This window comes from Gekko japonicus, unplaced genomic scaffold (assembly GCF_001447785.1).
Source record: "Gekko japonicus isolate JY-2015 unplaced genomic scaffold, Gekko_japonicus_V1.1 scaffold2458, whole genome shotgun sequence".
In the NCBI taxonomy this organism is placed as follows: Eukaryota; Metazoa; Chordata; class Lepidosauria; order Squamata; family Gekkonidae; genus Gekko; species Gekko japonicus.
Genome location: NW_015166495.1, coordinates 203,471 through 221,362, shown reverse-complemented (window position 1 = coordinate 221,362; position 17,892 = coordinate 203,471). Strand labels below are relative to the sequence as shown.

The 17,892-nt window shown below is 44.4% G+C and overlaps 2 protein-coding genes across 2 annotated transcripts; both read right to left on the bottom strand.

Moving 5' to 3' along the window:
* Nucleotides 1-2,273: 2,273 nt before the first annotated feature.
* LOC107111267 (olfactory receptor 13H1-like) lies at nt 2,274-15,931 on the bottom strand. The gene is made up of 2 exons (XM_015412215.1): nt 15,879-15,931; nt 2,274-3,228 (listed from the first exon to the last, which is right to left on the bottom strand). The coding sequence occupies exons 1-2, from the start codon at nt 15,929-15,931 to the stop codon at nt 2,274-2,276; spliced, it is 1,008 nt and encodes a 335-aa protein (XP_015267701.1).
* Nucleotides 15,932-16,267: 336 nt separating this feature from the next.
* On the bottom strand, nt 16,268-17,200 carry LOC107111266 (olfactory receptor 13H1-like). Its single transcript, XM_015412214.1, has one exon. The coding sequence runs from the start codon at nt 17,198-17,200 to the stop codon at nt 16,268-16,270; it is 933 nt and encodes a 310-aa protein (XP_015267700.1).
* Nucleotides 17,201-17,892: the final 692 nt, after the last annotated feature.

The window sequence follows — 17,892 nt, the reverse complement described above, 5'->3', positions numbered from 1 at the left end:
TTAAAAATGAAGGAAAATCTATGCCAAAGTATGCATCTCATGAGATACAGACATTGATGAGCACACTTGATTAGGTTTCTCCGGGTATTCCAATCTTGTACTCATCCATCGCTAACCAAGACATTACAGACAACTTATTGCTTATACAAACAGGAGTAGTTGATTGGAGATAAGCAAGAGCAAAATTTGCATTTCAAAGTACCCTTTATTTGAGAATCAGCGGGGAAGCGTTAGTAACCTTAGCCAACAGCACATGAGACATATCAAACATCATACCAACTCCTTATGCTCTTTTTGGTTGTGATTTCATCATTGATACAAGAAAGCACAATATGCCTCAACCGGAAACAAAAGTCAATGCTCGATCCTCCAATCCTAAAACCTATTCCCATTCCAAAGATGTGCTTGCTACCCATTCAGGGATTGAGGTGGTTTCCTGTGGAAGGGAAATATCCATATGTACCTAGCGAAGAGGCAAATTGGATCCAAACACAAGAATACAACCCAGTGTTCTTTCTGGGATCTCCTGTTATTCATTCATTCATTCATTCATTCATTCATTCATTCATTCATTCATTCATTTTATTCAGCTTATATCCCGCCCTCCCCACATGGCAGGCTCCGGGTGGGTTACATTAGTTTTAATAAGAACGCAATATATAAAATACAAAGGAATTGGCAAATACTCAATTAAAACACTAATCAATGACCACTATATCCTTCGGCCAGTGCAGTTGTCATTAGAATTAGGTCTCACAGATGCCATCTCGGGTAAGCAATTCTGACCCACTGAAGGGAGGCCGAGAAAAGAGGAAGGGACATCCATCACTCTAGTTAAAAGCCTGGCGGAAGAGTGATTCCAAACAACTCTTATTACAAAGATCTGTTATATATATATTTTTAAAGGCTCTTACAGGTTGAGAATGTTGATTATTGTATAGTGTTAATATGTGTGTTAATATGTGTTGAGATTGTACTGCTGTATATATTGTTCAATATAATAAAAAACACTTTTTAAAAAAAAGAATTGTAATTGTACTGTGAGAATTCCAGTAAGAACCTAGAGGCATCGAAATCCTATCTGTGTCCTACTTTTTTTTAAATTTTTATTATTATTATTATTATTATTATTATTGTTGTTGTTGTTGTTGTTGTTGTTGTTGTTATTACAATTTTATTCTCCAGGGGGTCAAATGGATGCTTACATCTATTGCAATCAGACTCTTACTCCATGGAGCAAATTGGTTGAAAATCATATCCGGCCTCTAGGAATCTCCCCTCATGATCTGAAAGAACAAGGGCCTTCGGCTGCTCTCTCTTCAATCTTATGCTGTCTGGAAGAATTGGATACTAGAAGTACCATGATAACAGTACGCAGAGTGTGCTCACCTTTGTATTCAGGTTTAATGGCACCACAATCTCTTCCAGCATATTTTGATCTCCTGACAGTTGCACATTATAGACGATTATCTATGTTGGCTAGTTTTAATGCTATTCCATCAGGGGAGCTATCGGGACACTTAAATAAGGTGCCTTACTCTGAGTGAATGTGCCACTGCAGTTCCGGCTGAATAGACACCCTTCGACATTGTCTACTTGACTGTGATTTGCTTAACAAGGCAAGAGACAGTTGGATAAAACCGTATACCCAGGACTCTAGGTGTGAACTGGATAATTTGAGGTTTCTTTTAGCAGGGATGGATTTTAATATTACATTGGCAGTTGCCAAGTTCTTTTCACAGTTGACTAAGATTGAAAATCATTAACACACATGTTAATACACATGTATTAAATAATTTTCTTTCTTTTTTCAGTTTTAGTATGACACTGTTCAGAGCCGAATGGGCTGTAAGAGCAGTATCGTTAAAGTAAGTAAGAATCTAGGGGCATCAATATCCTATTTGTGTACTACTTCCTTTCTAGACCAATATTAGGAAAGCTGACAAACGATTTTTTTAAAGAGGAGTTTGATTATAATTTACAGATCCCATTTTCTGCTCATTTCCCCAATGTAAGCACAATTTCACACCAGATTAATTTCCTGTATGGAAACCAATTATGTGTAAGAAATAGCTGGAATCTCAACAAGGGATAAATACTTGTCCATGTTTCTGTGCAGCAAGAAATCGATACTGCCAGCGGCTTTCCACTACACATTGGAAAATTCGTCATATCTGACGAATTACGCAATACTCAGTGTAGAAATGGTGTTTCTGAATGAAAAAAAGTTACCATCAGAAGAACTGGAGTGATTTGTTGATTTGTGCTGATCTTTATTTGGACATTTCCCTTCCAAACACTTTCCAAAAGGCGCCCTTCACATCCCTGTTTCTCAAGCTGTAGATCACGGGGTTAAGCACTGGAGTTAAGACCCCGTACATTAAAGATATGACCTTATCTTGATCTGAAGTGGATTTTGCTTGGGGCTTCAAGTACATGATCATGATTGTACCATAAAAGACACTGACCACCGTGAGGTGAGAACTACAGGTGGAGAAGGCTTTCTTGCGACCCTGTGTTGAGCGAATGCGCAGGACAGCTAAGCCTATGCGCCCGTATGTCACAACAATGAAGCCAAAGGGCGGGATTAGGAGAAAGAGGCTGGAAATGTGCATGAAGAGCTCGCTAGCACGTGTGTCAGAGCAGGCCAGTTTGAGGAACGACTGTAGCTCACATGCAAAATGGTTAATGATATTTCGTCCACAGAAATCAGTTGGCTGCAGTAGCACGGTGATAAGGGTTACCACAAAGCAGAAAGCCATGGATACGGTCACCAGGCTGATGCAAAGTCTCCAGCTCATGATCTGCATGTAGTGGAGGGGCTGGCATATCGCAGCAAAGCGGTCGTAGGCCATGATAGCCAGAAGGACACATTCTGTTGAGACAAGAAACAGCCCAACATACATCTGAATCAAGCACCTGTAGAAGTTGATGGTGGGCCTGTCAAAGAAGCAGTTGACCAGGATCTCAGGAAGAGCATTGTTGGAGAGGATGAGGTCTACTGAGGAGAGGATGCAAAGAAAGAAATACATGGGAGAATGAAGGTGCGAGTCTGCAATAATCAGTATGACAATGAGGCTGTTCCCAAGAAAGCTTATAAGATAGGCCATCAAGAGGAAAGGAAAGAACACAGCCTGTGCTTGGGGGTGTTCGGATAACCCAATCAAGATGAATTCAGTCACCACTGTCTCATTTGGAGGTCCCATAACATTCTCTGGCTTGTCTCTTCTGTAGGAAAGAACAAATGAGTTGTTTAGAAGTTGCACTGGTAGGGTTTTGCTTATGGGTGCAATGTCGAAGTATTTTCTTGTGTTCTAGTCTTTTGGATCTATGTGTTCCCTACAATCCAGTGTACCATAATCCCAACTGACTTTAATGAGATTTAAGTGCATCTCATGTTCTGGTTTTTAAAGTCCATTGACATGAGTGGACTCCGTGACAAGTAAAGCAGGGACTCCACTGTGGCCATGACAACAGAGATTAGTAATTAGCACATATCGTTGCATTGGTTCTGTACTGAGATGCAGGTTTCAATTCATTCCCCAGAGCGGTATTTTAATATAAATACTTATTAAAATAACTCACAGATTTGGAAAGGGCCCTGATACTGCCTTCATGGACCACTTTCTCAGAAAGACATAGGGTTTCCAGATCCAGTTTGGAAAACTCTTGGTGATTTGAGGATTGAGCCTGGGGAGTCTAGGGACCACCGTGGGGTACAATGCCAGAGAGTTCACCCTCCAAAGCATCCATTTTCTCCAGGGGAACTGATTTTCTTGCCTTAAAATATAGATGTCTAGTATATTCCACAGGGAGGGGGGATCGTCCAAGAGTATATGCCTTAAACTATCTTCATGCACCTTAAAGGTAAAGGTTCCTTTGCTCGAACGCCAGTCGAATCCGACTCTAGGGTTGCGGTGCTCATCTCCATTTCAAAGCCAAAGAGCCAGCGCTGTCCAAAGACGTTTCCGTGGTCATGTGGCCGGCATGACTAAACACCAAGGTGCACGGAACGCTGTTACCTTCCCATTGAAGTGGTACCTATTTATCTACTTGCAATTTTTTATGCTTTCGAACTGCTAGGTTGGCAGGAGCTGGAACTAGAGACGGGAGCTCACTCCGTCATGCGGCACACTCGGGTCTCGAACTGCTGAACTACTGACCTTTCACAGCCTGCAGTTCAGCGTCTTAACCACTTGAGCCACCACAGCTCATGCACCTTACTATGTAATAATTGATTATATGAAATGTATTAATACCTGTAATTATTCTGTTTGTAAAACAATATAGAGCTATTGTAACTTCAAAGCTGAAGCTGTAAACACTATGGAAAGGGCTATCTTGGAGGACACCAATGTTATATCTTTTGTGCCAAGTTCTTGCTTTGGCAAAAGGTATCTTTGTTAGCCCAACACAACAATGTTGCACCTTCTAAGGATGCTTTAAATGTTATCCAAAATGTTAAAAGTAAAGCTATGGGCATGAGCTAGCAACATTTTGTATCTAAGCCTCAAAGACATGTAATAATGCTTTGTTTAAACTGAATGTAATCTTGGAAATTTCTGAAGACCAGACCCGGATAGAAGTAAAAGCTAGTGGCCAACAATGTTCTCTCTAAGCTGTGGAGTCTTGTAAGCAAAAAATCTACTTTGTGAGCTACTGGCATTAAAGTTGTGAGCGAGGGATTCGACTGCTGCATAAATTAGTTTGCTCTGGAGTCATCCTTCCTGAATTAAGACAAAAATGTGTGAACTGGAGGCTAAAAAACTGTGAGCTAGCTCAGTCTAACTCAGCTTAGAGAGAACACTGGTAACCACATCCTTATCAAAAGGCCATTTTTGGCAAGGTGCTGAAAACTTGTTTTGTACATGTGAACTTATAGTAATGCTTTGTTCACTAATTGATATCTCAATGTCCGGGACCATGACTTTGAAACAAAGTCTGAAACATTTTTATCACTGATAACTATGGTTCTTGCATACATGTGCCAAGGAGAACCAAGAAATCACAAGTACGCATGCTCCAAATCTCAAACAAAGAAAACTCAACTGAGCATCCCTGATTGATGTCATAAGGGCAGTCTTAATATGTCACAAGAGGTGGATAAAAGTTGTCACCCAATGTTACTCATTTGAGCTCTTCAACTTGACACTGAGCTGAGAGGGTTCCCTAGATTAATAAAGCTATCTTTCCTCTTGCTACTCTGCCTCCTGCCTGTTGATGTGACTTATTGGCTCAGGCCACACCAGTCTAAGAGCCCCCCAACCCTGGGGCATGACTATCACCCCCCTTGTCCCAATAAAACACAGACACATAACCTTTGATATAAATGTGGAATAAAAATAGCCGCAACTTTTATTGGTTGCAGCTGTAAGTAGCATTGGTACAGCATCGACTGATACTCTTGCCAGTCGATGCCCCCCTGTTGCCCCCCAGCCAGTTGGCTGGGAATGGGAAGAGCATGGAATGGCAGGCATGTGGGATTCTACCTGTACAGTCAGGGCTGGCCCAAGGTGTTTCTGTACCCTAGGCAGGGTGCAGATGCCAACCTCCCAGAGGGGCCTGGAGACCTCCCCCCTGCCTCCACCACCTCCTCCCCCCCGCCGCCACTGCGCGCATCCTCAGTGATCTGGCCCGCTGGCAAGCACCAATCTGCCCCCTCGGAAACAGCGGCTGCTCCTTCTCGGCTCCCGAGGTGTGTGGGGGGAGTGGTGCCGTGACTCGGAGTGGGGAGTCGTCCCACCCCTACCTGGTCTCCGCAGCCGCGGCTGCATTCAAACGGATCACGGCTGCTTCCCTCCCCTGCCGGGCTTCTCCTCTCCGGCTGGGCAGGCAACGGCAAAGCCACTGCAATTCCTCCCCTCCCCCCCAGCCACACTGCTCTTTCTGGGCCGCTCTCCAAACCCCAAACAGACTCAGCGGCGGCACCGATCCCAGTTGCGCTCTGCGGCCCCGGGCGGATTGGCCACCTCCTCCTCCACCCACCCACCCGGTGCTTGCCATCAGTCAGCTGGCTCGGCCCAAAGTGGGTGTCTGGGAAGCTCTGCTACTCCCACCCGCCCCCCTCGCAGCCACATGTGGCTGTTGCCAGTCCTCCTTGGCTGAGCGCGAAGGGAGGTGTTGGGGGAGGGTTTTTTGAATGCAAACAAATGCGAAGCTGAGTGGGCTGCCCAACGGGCTAGCGGGTGAGGCCGGTTCCCGTTTGGTGCCCTAAGGACTGGACCGTGCTCTAGGCGAATGCCTAGTTTGCCTAGCGGGTGAGCCGGCCCTGTGTGCAGTCGTCACTAGGTGGTCTGCCCTGCCATCTGAGCATGAAGGTGACCTGTGAACAGCCCGCGAGCTTGGCATTCCCCAAGCACCCTCACCCCAGGATCCCTTACAGGGATCCCCATATTCTGGAAATGGCACCCAGGCTGATTTTCCCTTAATGGATCCAGCCCCATGCTGTTACTGCCAAACAGTTGCGACAAAGAATACATATAGTCTCTGGAGAGCATTCTACTCACCCCATCCTAATGGCCCATCACCCAAGTGAAGTTCACACTAGAACTGCAGTATGGAGCGGGCACTCCGGGTGCTAAAAAGCCCCAAATAGCCTGTGCAGAATTTCTGGCTGGAAAAAGATGACAGAAGACTAACCCCTACCCACCATCCTGAAGATCCCACTTCCATGTTGCTCCACTGGAGACAGAAGACAAGGGAAAATACCCAAATGTTCAGGTATTCATGGATAATGGAATCTGACTTCTGCCAGCCTCCTCTCTGAGTGACTGATTGAGCCACTCCTACGCGAATCCCTATCTCTGATGTCAGAGGCTAACCTTACCAATCAGAAAATTATTACAATAACAGTCCCTCCCACCAGCTAGCTGTTAATGACTCTGAACTACCATGACCAACAGTTGGTCCCATCCAACCCGGTTTGTCCTTTGCAAAAAGAAAAAAAGATTAAGTTTGGCATGGTGACCCAATAAGGAATGGGAATGGATAGGTTATTCTAATGAAAACCGCAGTGGTCCAACTTGACACTCTTGAGCCACAGTAAGCTTTAAGGTTTTCTGTCACACTCTCTTGAGCCCCTCTCAAGAGACCCCTTCCTCATCCAAAGATATACAGTACTGGGCTGATATAAAGCATTTGCAAAGATCGAGAGTCCCCCGTAATGTATGAGTTTGCCTTTGAACAGCTGAAGAATAAAAATGAGTGTTCCACATTGATAGCCATGCTACTCTGCGTGGTGTAGTGGCATAGTGCTGTCATGGTTAAGAGCAAAAAGGTAGAAAGGGGTCTTGCAGTGTGGTAATAATAGACACAAAATAGAACTACTGCATTCTGTGCATATAAAGCTTATAATATAGATGCAAGTACAAAATATTTGATCGTAAAGTCCATAATATTATTTTTTACAGATGCTTCAATCCAATAGTGTAGTATACTGATGACGAACTCCCCCGGAGTTGATATTCATTTCAAGGCGTCTTTTTCAAACATCAAGCCTCAAGTGTGCCTTCATATGGTCACAAAACTTCCCATTTGGATATTCATATACCCATACGAGTTGGTATCATTCATATGGTATTCCTAGCCATAATGTCAAAATCGGGCTGATGGTTAAGAGCGGCAGACTCTAATCTAGAGAACTGGGTTTGATTCCCCACTCCGCCTCCCCATGAAGCCTGCTGGGTGACCTTGGGCCAGTCACCGTTCTCTCAGAACTCTCAGCCCCATCTGCCTCACAAGGCACGTGTGGAGGGGAAGGGAATGTGATTGCTGAGGGGAGGGGAAGGGAATGTGATTGTAAGCTGCTTTGAGACTCCTTAAAGTAGAGAAAAGTGGGGTATAAAAACCAACTCTTCCACTGCTGATGACGCAGCCAAGAGTTCTGTGATGCTTCAACTAATTTATTCTGCTGTAATATTATTGTAGGGCGGGCCAGGGTAGAGGAAGAGGGGAAAGGACTAGGTGCCTTGGCCCAAAACCCAGGAATGAAGACACAATGTCATTTGTTTAATTTAGTCATCAGTTGTGTCTTTATTTATTAACTGATCTGCACAATACAAACATCAAGCCCTTTCCCCTTGTGGCAGAATTATAAGTGAGATCGGGCAGTTCTGTACTGCGGACTGAATTGTCTTAGGCCTCTCTATTTGGTTCTCTCCCATAAGGCTTTGCAGGAGATGTTTCAACCTGACAATGTACCCTGCACTCTGCTCTAAGAGAATGGTTTACATTTCTGAGTTCCAGCCTGGAAGCCAAAACATCTACATAGGCCTTGACAGGGAGGGTGTTTTTAAATTAGTAATACAATGACTTCGGTCAGAGTCTTTTGGTCAGAAAGGGGAAGAGTCTGGGTTTCGTCAGGACCATCGGATCCCTTGATTGACAGTTCATCTGGATTCTAAAGGCATTTAACACCAGTGTCTGTGGATGCTAGGGGCTCTCTGCCGACACTGTGATTAGGTCTTGCCAGAGTAGCTGGGATGCATTTCTAAGTAGATAATAATCCCTAAATGAATAATAAGTGCACTATTTGTTTATAAGTATTGGTTTGCCTTTTCCCTTCTGTAAAATGAATACGGAAATAGCTGCTTGCTTGACAATTTGTGCAGTATGGTTTTCTTTCAATAAATCAGATACTTTGGAACCTCTCTCCCTCTCTCTCTCTCTCTCTCTCTCTCTCTCTCTCTCTCTCTCACTATGGGGTTCCTGCCAGTTTCAACCCCCCTCCTTGTCAAGGTGGGTGGGGATGGGACTCCTAGGAAATGCTCCTGGACTCTTAATTCCCCCAACACCTTTTTCACTGCAAGTAAGCTGTATACAATCCATTGGGCTTCCAGCATATTAGCTAACTCACACCGGTTGAAAGCTCATCAGCATAGTAATGCTGTGGCACATAGAAAATTGTCACCAAGAGGTGACAAGCCTCATTATCCTGCATCTACTGTTCCCACGCCGGCATCCTCAGTTTGGTTAACCACAATAACTTCTTGTCATTATTTTCTATCTCCAGTGTTTTGTGATACATCCTTAGACTGAGTGGCAAACCTAGACCATTCGTACCATCACTTGCTACAGCCTCACCAATCAATCAGTGGATCAGTCCCAAAGTTAGCCCTTCTGGCAATGGGAAATGGGAGGGAAAGGCCCCTGTTCCAGGCCGGTTTGAGAAGGAAAGGGACAGTGTTAAGAAAGAAGAGGATGCTAGCCGGGTGGGTTGTGTGCTGCAAGTGAAGCCCCACAAACAAAAGCGATCCAGAGGCTGGCACAAGTTTGGCCAAGCAAATGTCCTCTAGTTGTCTACTGGAAATCAGGGTCAGAACTCAGAGCACCATAATAAATATTAAAATTTGTGCCTCCAAGGATCCACCCATTACTTCCATTTGTATTAGGGTTTAACTTACCTAGTGATGTCTAAACAGCAGACTGCCTTCTTCAAAGAATATTCTTCATTCCATAATATGACAATCAGGATGTAAGATCCCCCTTCGTACAAGCAGCCTATCCTTCCTCTTCAAGGGCAGGGGATTTAGTCCTGTTCACTAATTCAAGGTAGTCTTCACAAAATACCCTTTTAGATATTTTTTTTGTCAAGGTAAATGCTCACACTCACTGTTTCTGCCAAAAACTGATGACTTGGAAGAAAGAGGTCCAGAAGTGACTTATGTGGAACACTTTAGCAGATCTGTTCTCCACTCTTGTGAAAAGAACAGCTCTGTCTATTCCTGAGGACAGAAGACAACCACTTGACAGGTACTAGGACTTTACTGTTCTACTGGCTCTTATAGTAGAGGTCCTGCTGGAATATGACACAGGAGTCTTAAGCAGAACACTTCGGGAAACATTTCAATGGACTACTTGAGACTCAAAGATTAATTAGTCTTTCATATGGGGAACATGGGAGTCAGGAACAGTTGGGTAAACACTGCAGTTCCCACTGGGGCCCATTCCAGTGTCCTCGCTCATCAGTAATACATCTAATTCTCAACATGGCCCCATCAGTGGGTACTGAAATCCAGAGAGTGGAGCCATGAACAGACAGGTCAGATCTTTCTACAAACTCAAGAAAAGCCTCCAGTTTGCAGAAAAAACTGATATCTAGCAAAACTGGGGATTATTTTTAACACCATAATAATAGAAGCAGTTTTTGTTGTTGTTGTTCAGTCACACAGTCGAGTCCGGCCCTTTGCGACCCCATGGACCAGATCCCGCCAGGCCCTCCTGTCTTCCGCCATCCTCTGAAGTTGGCTCAACTTCATGTTCGTTGCATCGATGACGCTGTCTAACCATCTCATCCATTGCCGTCCCCGTCTTCTTTGACCTTCAATCTGTCCCAGCATCAGGGTCTTCTCCAGGGAGTGCTCCCTGCTCATTTGGTGGCCAAAGTATTTGTGCTTCAGTTTCATTATCTGGCCTTCCAGATAATTTCTTTTAGGATTGACTGATTTGATCTTCTTGCAGTCCAAGGAACTCTCAAGAGTCTTCTCCAGCCCCATAGTTCAAAAGAATCTATTCTTCGGCGCTCGGCCTTCCTTATAGTCCAACTCTCGCAGCCATATATGACTACTGGGAATACCATTGCTTTGACCATGTGGACTTTTGTTGGCAGGGTGATGTCTCTACTTTTTATCATGCTGTTTAGGTTTGCCATCGCTTTCCTCCCAAGGAGCAGGCGTCTTTTAATTTCATGGCTGCTGTCACAGTCTGCGGTGATCTGGGATCCCAGGAACGTGAAGTCTGTCACTACTTCCACGACTTGTACCTTAAAGAAAGGAGTGCCCTCTAAATAATCAGTGACCTTTGTTGGGGTTGATAGGCAACCACAACAATATGTCAGCCTTCAACCCTTGGTTTCCATCAGTAAAAAGCTGGGGGAAGAGCCTCCCAGTACACTTCTGCTCCTCTCCCTCCTGCCCTAGAGTAAGGACTCGTCATGGCCAACCCCAACAGCTACCAGGCAGTGTATTCCAGACTCCCATTATGAAAGCCAATTATGTGTAGGGCATAGCTGAAATCTCAACAAGTGATAAGTATTGTCCATGTTTCTGGGCAGCAAGAGATCAGCACTGGCAGGGCTTTCCCGCTGCACATGGCAAAACAGAGACATGTTGATCATCACGATGAATTACACAAGTTTCAGCATTAAAATGGGATTCTGTGTATGAGAAAGATTAATATAAGAAAAGTGGAGTTTATGGTGGTCATCTTTATTTTGACGTTTTCCTTCCAAACACTCCCCAGAAAGCTCCCTTCAAACCTTGGTTTTCACCAGCAAAAGGCAGTGGTGGAGGGAAGGCTCTTTCCAGCTCTAGTTTGGCCTTCCACACCACCACTGCTCCCCTTCTTCTTCATCATGGCCATGCCCCAAAGCAACTACCAGACAATGTGCTACCATACAATTTGCGCAACTAACCCAGGTGTGTTGGTGGCTACTGGATGACTCAATGGGGCCCAGCAGCAGCCTCGACACAATTGACATGACTTAGCCTGGCCACCAGTGGCCATAATGCATTTCAGCAGAGCATCTTACTACTGCAAAAGTTTTGCATGGAAGCTGGGTGTGTGACCATGGGCCAGTCCCTTTCTCTCAGCCTAATCTGCCTTACAGAACTGTTGCTGGGATAAAATCGAGGAGAATGATGTAAGGTGATTTGGGTTCCCATCAGAGAGAAAGGCTGGGTATAAATGAAGTAACTAACAATAAAAGTGAAGACTGGAAGGGGACAGATAAAAGAAGGATGGTTTATCAGTAGAAATGACAGAAGAAAACAGGGAAAAGGGAAAGGATACGGGGACTTCCTGGAGGAGAGAAAGACAATGTCATCTGGGGAAGGCGATACAGAGGCAAATGAAGTGACCTCTGCAAGTCCTTGCAGGATCCCTCCTTGAAACAATATAATACTCTCAGCACTATTGCTCTTGACCTCCCCCATGGGTAAGCCCACAAGTAGGCTTGCATACACACATCTTGCAAGCTACTTCTGCACCAAGCAAGGCTGGAGTGAGTGAGCAGTAACAGTAAATATGGATGGGCATGAACCAGAAAAATGAGGTTCAGTTCATGGTTTGTGGCATCCCCGATTAATAAATCATGAACCAGGGGTCGTTTCATAGAAAAAGAGCTAGGGGAACTCATTAGCATAACTCATTAGCATATGCCACACCCCCTGACATCAGGGGCCCGGCGGTGGACCTGCAAGGCCAGCAGGAGTGCGAGGAAGCCCCGCCAAGGCCCTCCCTGGCCCCAGGCAGGCAGGGGTGGGGAGAGGTGGGGAGGAAGCAACTTACCCTCCCTCTTCTCCTGCCTCCTCCTGGCTGAATGAGGGCCGGAAGCGGGGCAGCTGGAAGCAGGGGGCAGGGCTTCGTCATGTGTCCCGCCCCCCTGCACCTCACCCGGGGGAACTGCGTTCCCCCGCGATCCCCCCCGAAATGACCTTTGTCATGAACTGTTACAAACTTTTAGTGGTCAAATGAACCGGTTCGGTTCATGAGGTTTATGACTGCATAGATCAGCCCCCAGGCATGCTAGTGACACCAGTTTTGCAGAGGATCTCCAGCTGACTCCTCTACTTGCCCTCCAAGTTTGGTGGGGATCATTTTGACAGGTGCAGGTTCAGGAGGTTCAGGAGTGTATAGAACAGATCCTGTGCAAGCTATAGACACCTAAGTCACAGGCGATCTCCCCCAGATGCCCCTCTACATGCCCACCAAGTTATCGCTTTGAATTTGTATAAACATTTAGATTGAGTGGAGACAGTCTGTCTGTCTGGAGATGTATCTGGTCATGAACTGGCATGAACCTCCACAAACAGCTGGAAAGTTTGTGGAAAGTTCATGCTGCTTGACCAGCCACAAATATTGCTTTGCGGACCATGAACTGGCCAAAATTCATAATGAGCTTTAATTCGTGAGCTGGTTTGTGCCCATCCCTAAGAGTGAATCAGTGAAGAAAATCCACAGCTGAAGCAGGGAGAAGTGTTGGTGTGGGGAATCATTCCTTTGCCAGTCATCACAAATGCAACTGCAGGTTATGCAGATAAGCAGCTTTTTTAATTAAAAAAAAAGATCTTCAGCAAACGAAAGGGTGGGTGAAAGCACCACCAAAGAAATGACAAAATGTGGCATCAATTAAAAACACTGCTGTAAAGCAAGGAGATGTGGCTCTGTCAAACAGTCCGAGGAGCTTAAAAGGCTGACAAGTGGTGAGGAGTCTCAGAGTCATCCAAAACACCATGGCAAAAGAACCTCCCTGGAGAAAAGTAAGGGAGTAGCTGCAAAGCAATAACTAATGCTTCCACAGGGCAGCATTAGAACTAGTGGAGGGAAAGGCAGTAACAGCACCATCACTTCGGTCTATGAGAGCTGTGAGCTCATCCTCAAATAGGTGGCCCTGTCCCCCACCCCTAACCCTGCTCACTGGCTCACATTGTCACTGGATGGGTAGGATGGGCAGGCCCAGCTCAGAGTCAGGCAGCTAAGACAAGGTGGGTGGTGGCAGTTCCTGCAGTCTCCATGCCAGCCTGAAGCCTGACAGTGCCGAGCCCAAAATGCAAGGGCCATAGGTAGGATGGGCATGGATCATAGTAGATTTCAGCTAAACCAAGCCTGCCTGCTCACTCTAGAGGGACATTAGAGGAGGAAACTACCTCTCCTTGCTGAGAAGTATCGTATTTCCTTTCTATCTTCACACTCTTGGGGTATGAAGTTAGCCGTGAGAACCACAGCTTTTAGTTCCAGCCAGTCTTTCCCATCTCAGTACTACCCTATGGATGGGTAGTGGGGATTGTGTGCAGGACTCAGGATCAGCCCTGATATCCTAATGCAGATGTCTGTGAAGATCTTGCTCAGCTCTTCCACATGGCCCTCTCCCACGTCGCTTTCTCCTTCCTCTGATGAACTATACAGGATCTCACTCACCAGGACAGATCAGGATATCTTTTCCCCTCCTTCTCCCCACCATTTCTCTTTAGACTCTAGTCTTATTCCATGATGTTAGGATTTAGTTGAAGTTAGGATTTGTAGAACTTTTCTTGTGTATGTGTACGCATGTTTCAGACTCTGTATTCAGTTTGCTAATTCTCTTTGCTATTATTCTTTTCCTTAATAAACCAAGGGAAGGCAGGGTATAAATCAAATAAATAAATAAATAAATAATAAACTTGAAACCAACTGTGTGTTTATTTCTAAGAATCTATGCACCTTTCTGAGGTGTTAGACCAGATCTTTGTAAGACAGTCCCAATACTATTTGTCGTGAGCACACATGTGTATACACTTTTGACACTTTAAAAGGTGGACACCCCTTTAGTCAGGAGATTTGGGTAATAATGGATACTCTGATATATCAAAAAATTAGCTTTCTTTGGGATATATATTCAGACCAGAAACACTTAAATGGGCATCCCTCTTATCCATTCTCCATCCTCTTTGTTTTTGCAGGATAATGTTTTTAAAATGAAGTGACATCTATGCCAATGTATACATCTCATGAAATATGGACATTGAAGAGTAGGCAATTATTGGGTTTCCCCAGATATTTCAATCTTGTGCTCATTCACTCTGAAAAGACATTACAAATAGCCTGTAGGTTGTATGAGCAGCAGTCAATCCAAGGTAAGAGAAAAACCTAAAGTGACATTTTCAAATGCTTTTTATTTGGTGTTCAACAGAAAAAGCATAGTAGTCCTAAACATTAGCAGATGAAAGAATAAAACTAGGGGTATGCAGTTTTTGCCATCCTTTTTTCCCCAGTTTGGGTACATAGAACCGAAAACATCTTCAGGTTTCCCAAACAATCCCAGATCCCAATACCAATGGGGTATTTGGATCTGGGAATTTCAAAAATTTGGGGTGGGGTCGAGTAGACCAGAGAAGAAAAAAATAGGGGGGAAATTGCAGAACAGTAGCTGTACCCGCAGGGAACAGTCTGCTCCCCGCAGGCACAGCTGATCCCGGGCTTACTTCTCTTGCAGCCCAGCTTAAACCAGGTTTCAAGAGAAGGCAATGCCATGCAGAGGCAGAGGGGAGCTCTCAGCTCTGGCCGCCCCAGCCAATCCTCAGCTGACTTCTCTTGCAGTTCAATTTAAATGGAGCTACAAGAGGGGCCAGCTCCAGTTTAAACAGGGCTGCAAGAGAAGTCAGCCAGCCAGCCAGCCCCAAGCTGAGCCGGTAGGGGGCTGTCTTCTGCAGCCTCTTTAATGTTTAAAGGGATTGCAGAAGCATGACAAACAGCTGGCAGGCAGGAGCTGTTTCGGATCTACCGGAAATTCCCGAATTACCTAAAATTTTCTCAGGATTTCCCCCCCTGGTTTTCCTGAAAAAACCCGAATACACTTGGGATGCCGAAATATTTTTGGCTCGGGTAGATCCCAATACACAGCCCTGAATAAAACATCACACATCTACAATATTTTGAGTTGTGATCTCATCTTTGGTACCAGGAAATAACAATGGCAGAAAAGGTCAGTGGTCCCATTCTCCAATCCGGGATCCTATTCCTCTTCCAAAGATTTGCTTTGCTTTTGATTCAGCGAATGCTGCAGCTTCCTGTGGGAGGCCAATGTCTGTCTTTCACTAAGGAAGAGGCAATCTGGATTACAACATCAAAATACAACCCAGTGTTCTGAGATCGACTGTCCACATGGCATTGTTGATAAACTGAGAATTTCAATCAGAACCTAGAGGCATCAAGAATCCAGTTCCTGCCCTACTTTCTTGTTAAAACAATATTAGTTAAACTTGACTTATGTTTACACCAATATTTTTGTCCCAGGAGCTACAGTCAGTGGTATCATTCTCCGCTCATTTTGTCCAATATAACATAATGGCTACATCAAACCAGATTAACGTCCATTAAAGAAATCAATTATGTGTAGGAAATACCTGTAATCTTCCATATTTCCGTGCCGCCAGAAATTATCACTAACAGGAGACATGTTGATTGTAAAACAGGGACAAGCTGTTTGTCATATTTATTTATTTATTAGATTTTTATCCCGCCCTCCCGCCGAAGCGGCTCAGGGTGGCTTACAACAATTAAAAACCAGTAAAATTAATACATCACATCTAGAAACCATCAATAAAACAGCCAATAAAACTTATTAACATTAAAATTACATTTAGAACATTACAGTTTAAACATGGCGGCCATCCCTTATAAAGTGAATCCCTTATAAAGTAAAATTGATGAATTACGCATTTCTACACAGAAATGGTGTTTTGTGTATGATCAAGATTACCTTAAGAAGAAATGGAGTGTATGGGGGTAGTCTTTATTTTGATATTTTCCTTCCAAACAGTCGCCAGAAAGCTCCCTTCACATCTCTGTTTCTCAAGCTGTAGATCAGGGGGTTGAGCGTGGGAGTTAAGACCCCATACATTAAAGATATGGCTTTATCTTGATCTGAAGCAGATTTCGCTTGGGGTTTCAAGTACATGATCATGATTGTACTATAAAAGACACTGACCACCATGAGGTGAGAACTACAGGTGGAGAAAGCTTTCTTGCGACCCTGTGTTGAACGAATGCGCAGGACAGCTAAGCCTATGCGCCCATAAGTTACAACGATGAAGCCAAAGGGGGGTATTAGGATAAAGAAGCTGGTAACTTGCATGTAGAGCTCAGTTGCACGTATATCAGAGCAAGCCAGTTTAAGGAATGATTGTAACTCACATGCAAAATGATTAATGATATTGTGTCCACAGAAGTCCGTTGGCTGCAACAATATGTTGATCAAGGTATTCAGTAAGGCAAGGACCACACATAAAGATACTAAAGTGGTACAAAACCTCCAGCTCATGATCTGCATGTAGTGGAGCGGCTGGCATATCGCTGCAAAGCGGTCATATGCCATAACAGCCAGAAGAAGACATTCTATTACAACGAGCAACAGACCAACATACATCTGAACCAAACATCTGTAGAAGGAGATGGTGGCCCTGTCAGAGAAGCAGTTGGCCATGACTTCGGGAAGTGCATTGTTGGAAATAATGAGATCCACCAAGGAGAGGATACAAAGAAAGAAATACATAGGAGAATGAAGATGAGAGTCTGCAATTATCAATATGATGATGAGGCCATTCCCAAGAAAGCTTGTGAGGTATACCACCAAGAGGAACCAAAAGAACACAGCCTGTGCTCGGGGGTGTTCAGATAACCCAACCAAGATGAATTCAGTCACCACTGTGTCATTTGGAGGTCCCATGACATTCTTTGCCTTGTTGCTTCTGTAGGAATGAAGAAATGAACCGTTTAGAAGTGGCCCAGGCAGAGTTTTGCTTATCCATAAAACATTCTGGTCCCTGGGATCTACCTGTTTCTAAACCCAGTGCAGTGCAAACGGAATGAAATTAACGAGCCTTCAGTTCATCTAATTCCATGGTTTTTTAAGGTCAGTGGAACCAGTGGATTCAGTGACACGTAGACCAGGAATTAAGTTGTCGCCATGGCAGTAGAGATTATTATTTAATACATACAATGCCTTTTGCTTTAGTTCTGTATTTAGAGTCAGGTTTTATTCATTCCCCACAGTAAATCTTTATGATTATTACTCACAAGTTTGGGAAAGTCCCCAATACTAACTTCATGGATATAAATCTCCTTAAAACATAATAGTAGTAAAACCTAAAAATGTTCCAGAGCCTTAAACTTAAACTTATTTTCATCATATTCTTACAGTTCACTGAAAAAATGCTATTTTTAAAGAAATTATGGACTTCTAAAAAAACGACTCAGGCTGTGGTCACTCACGCGAAAGAATCCACTTCCAGTCCACTCTCAGTGCACTTTTCAACTGGATTTTTGCCAGTCCATACAGTAAAATCCAGTTGGAAAGTGCTCTGACAGTAGGCCCGTGGCTACAGTGGGGCATCTTGGGGCACGGCCCCCTGACTTACC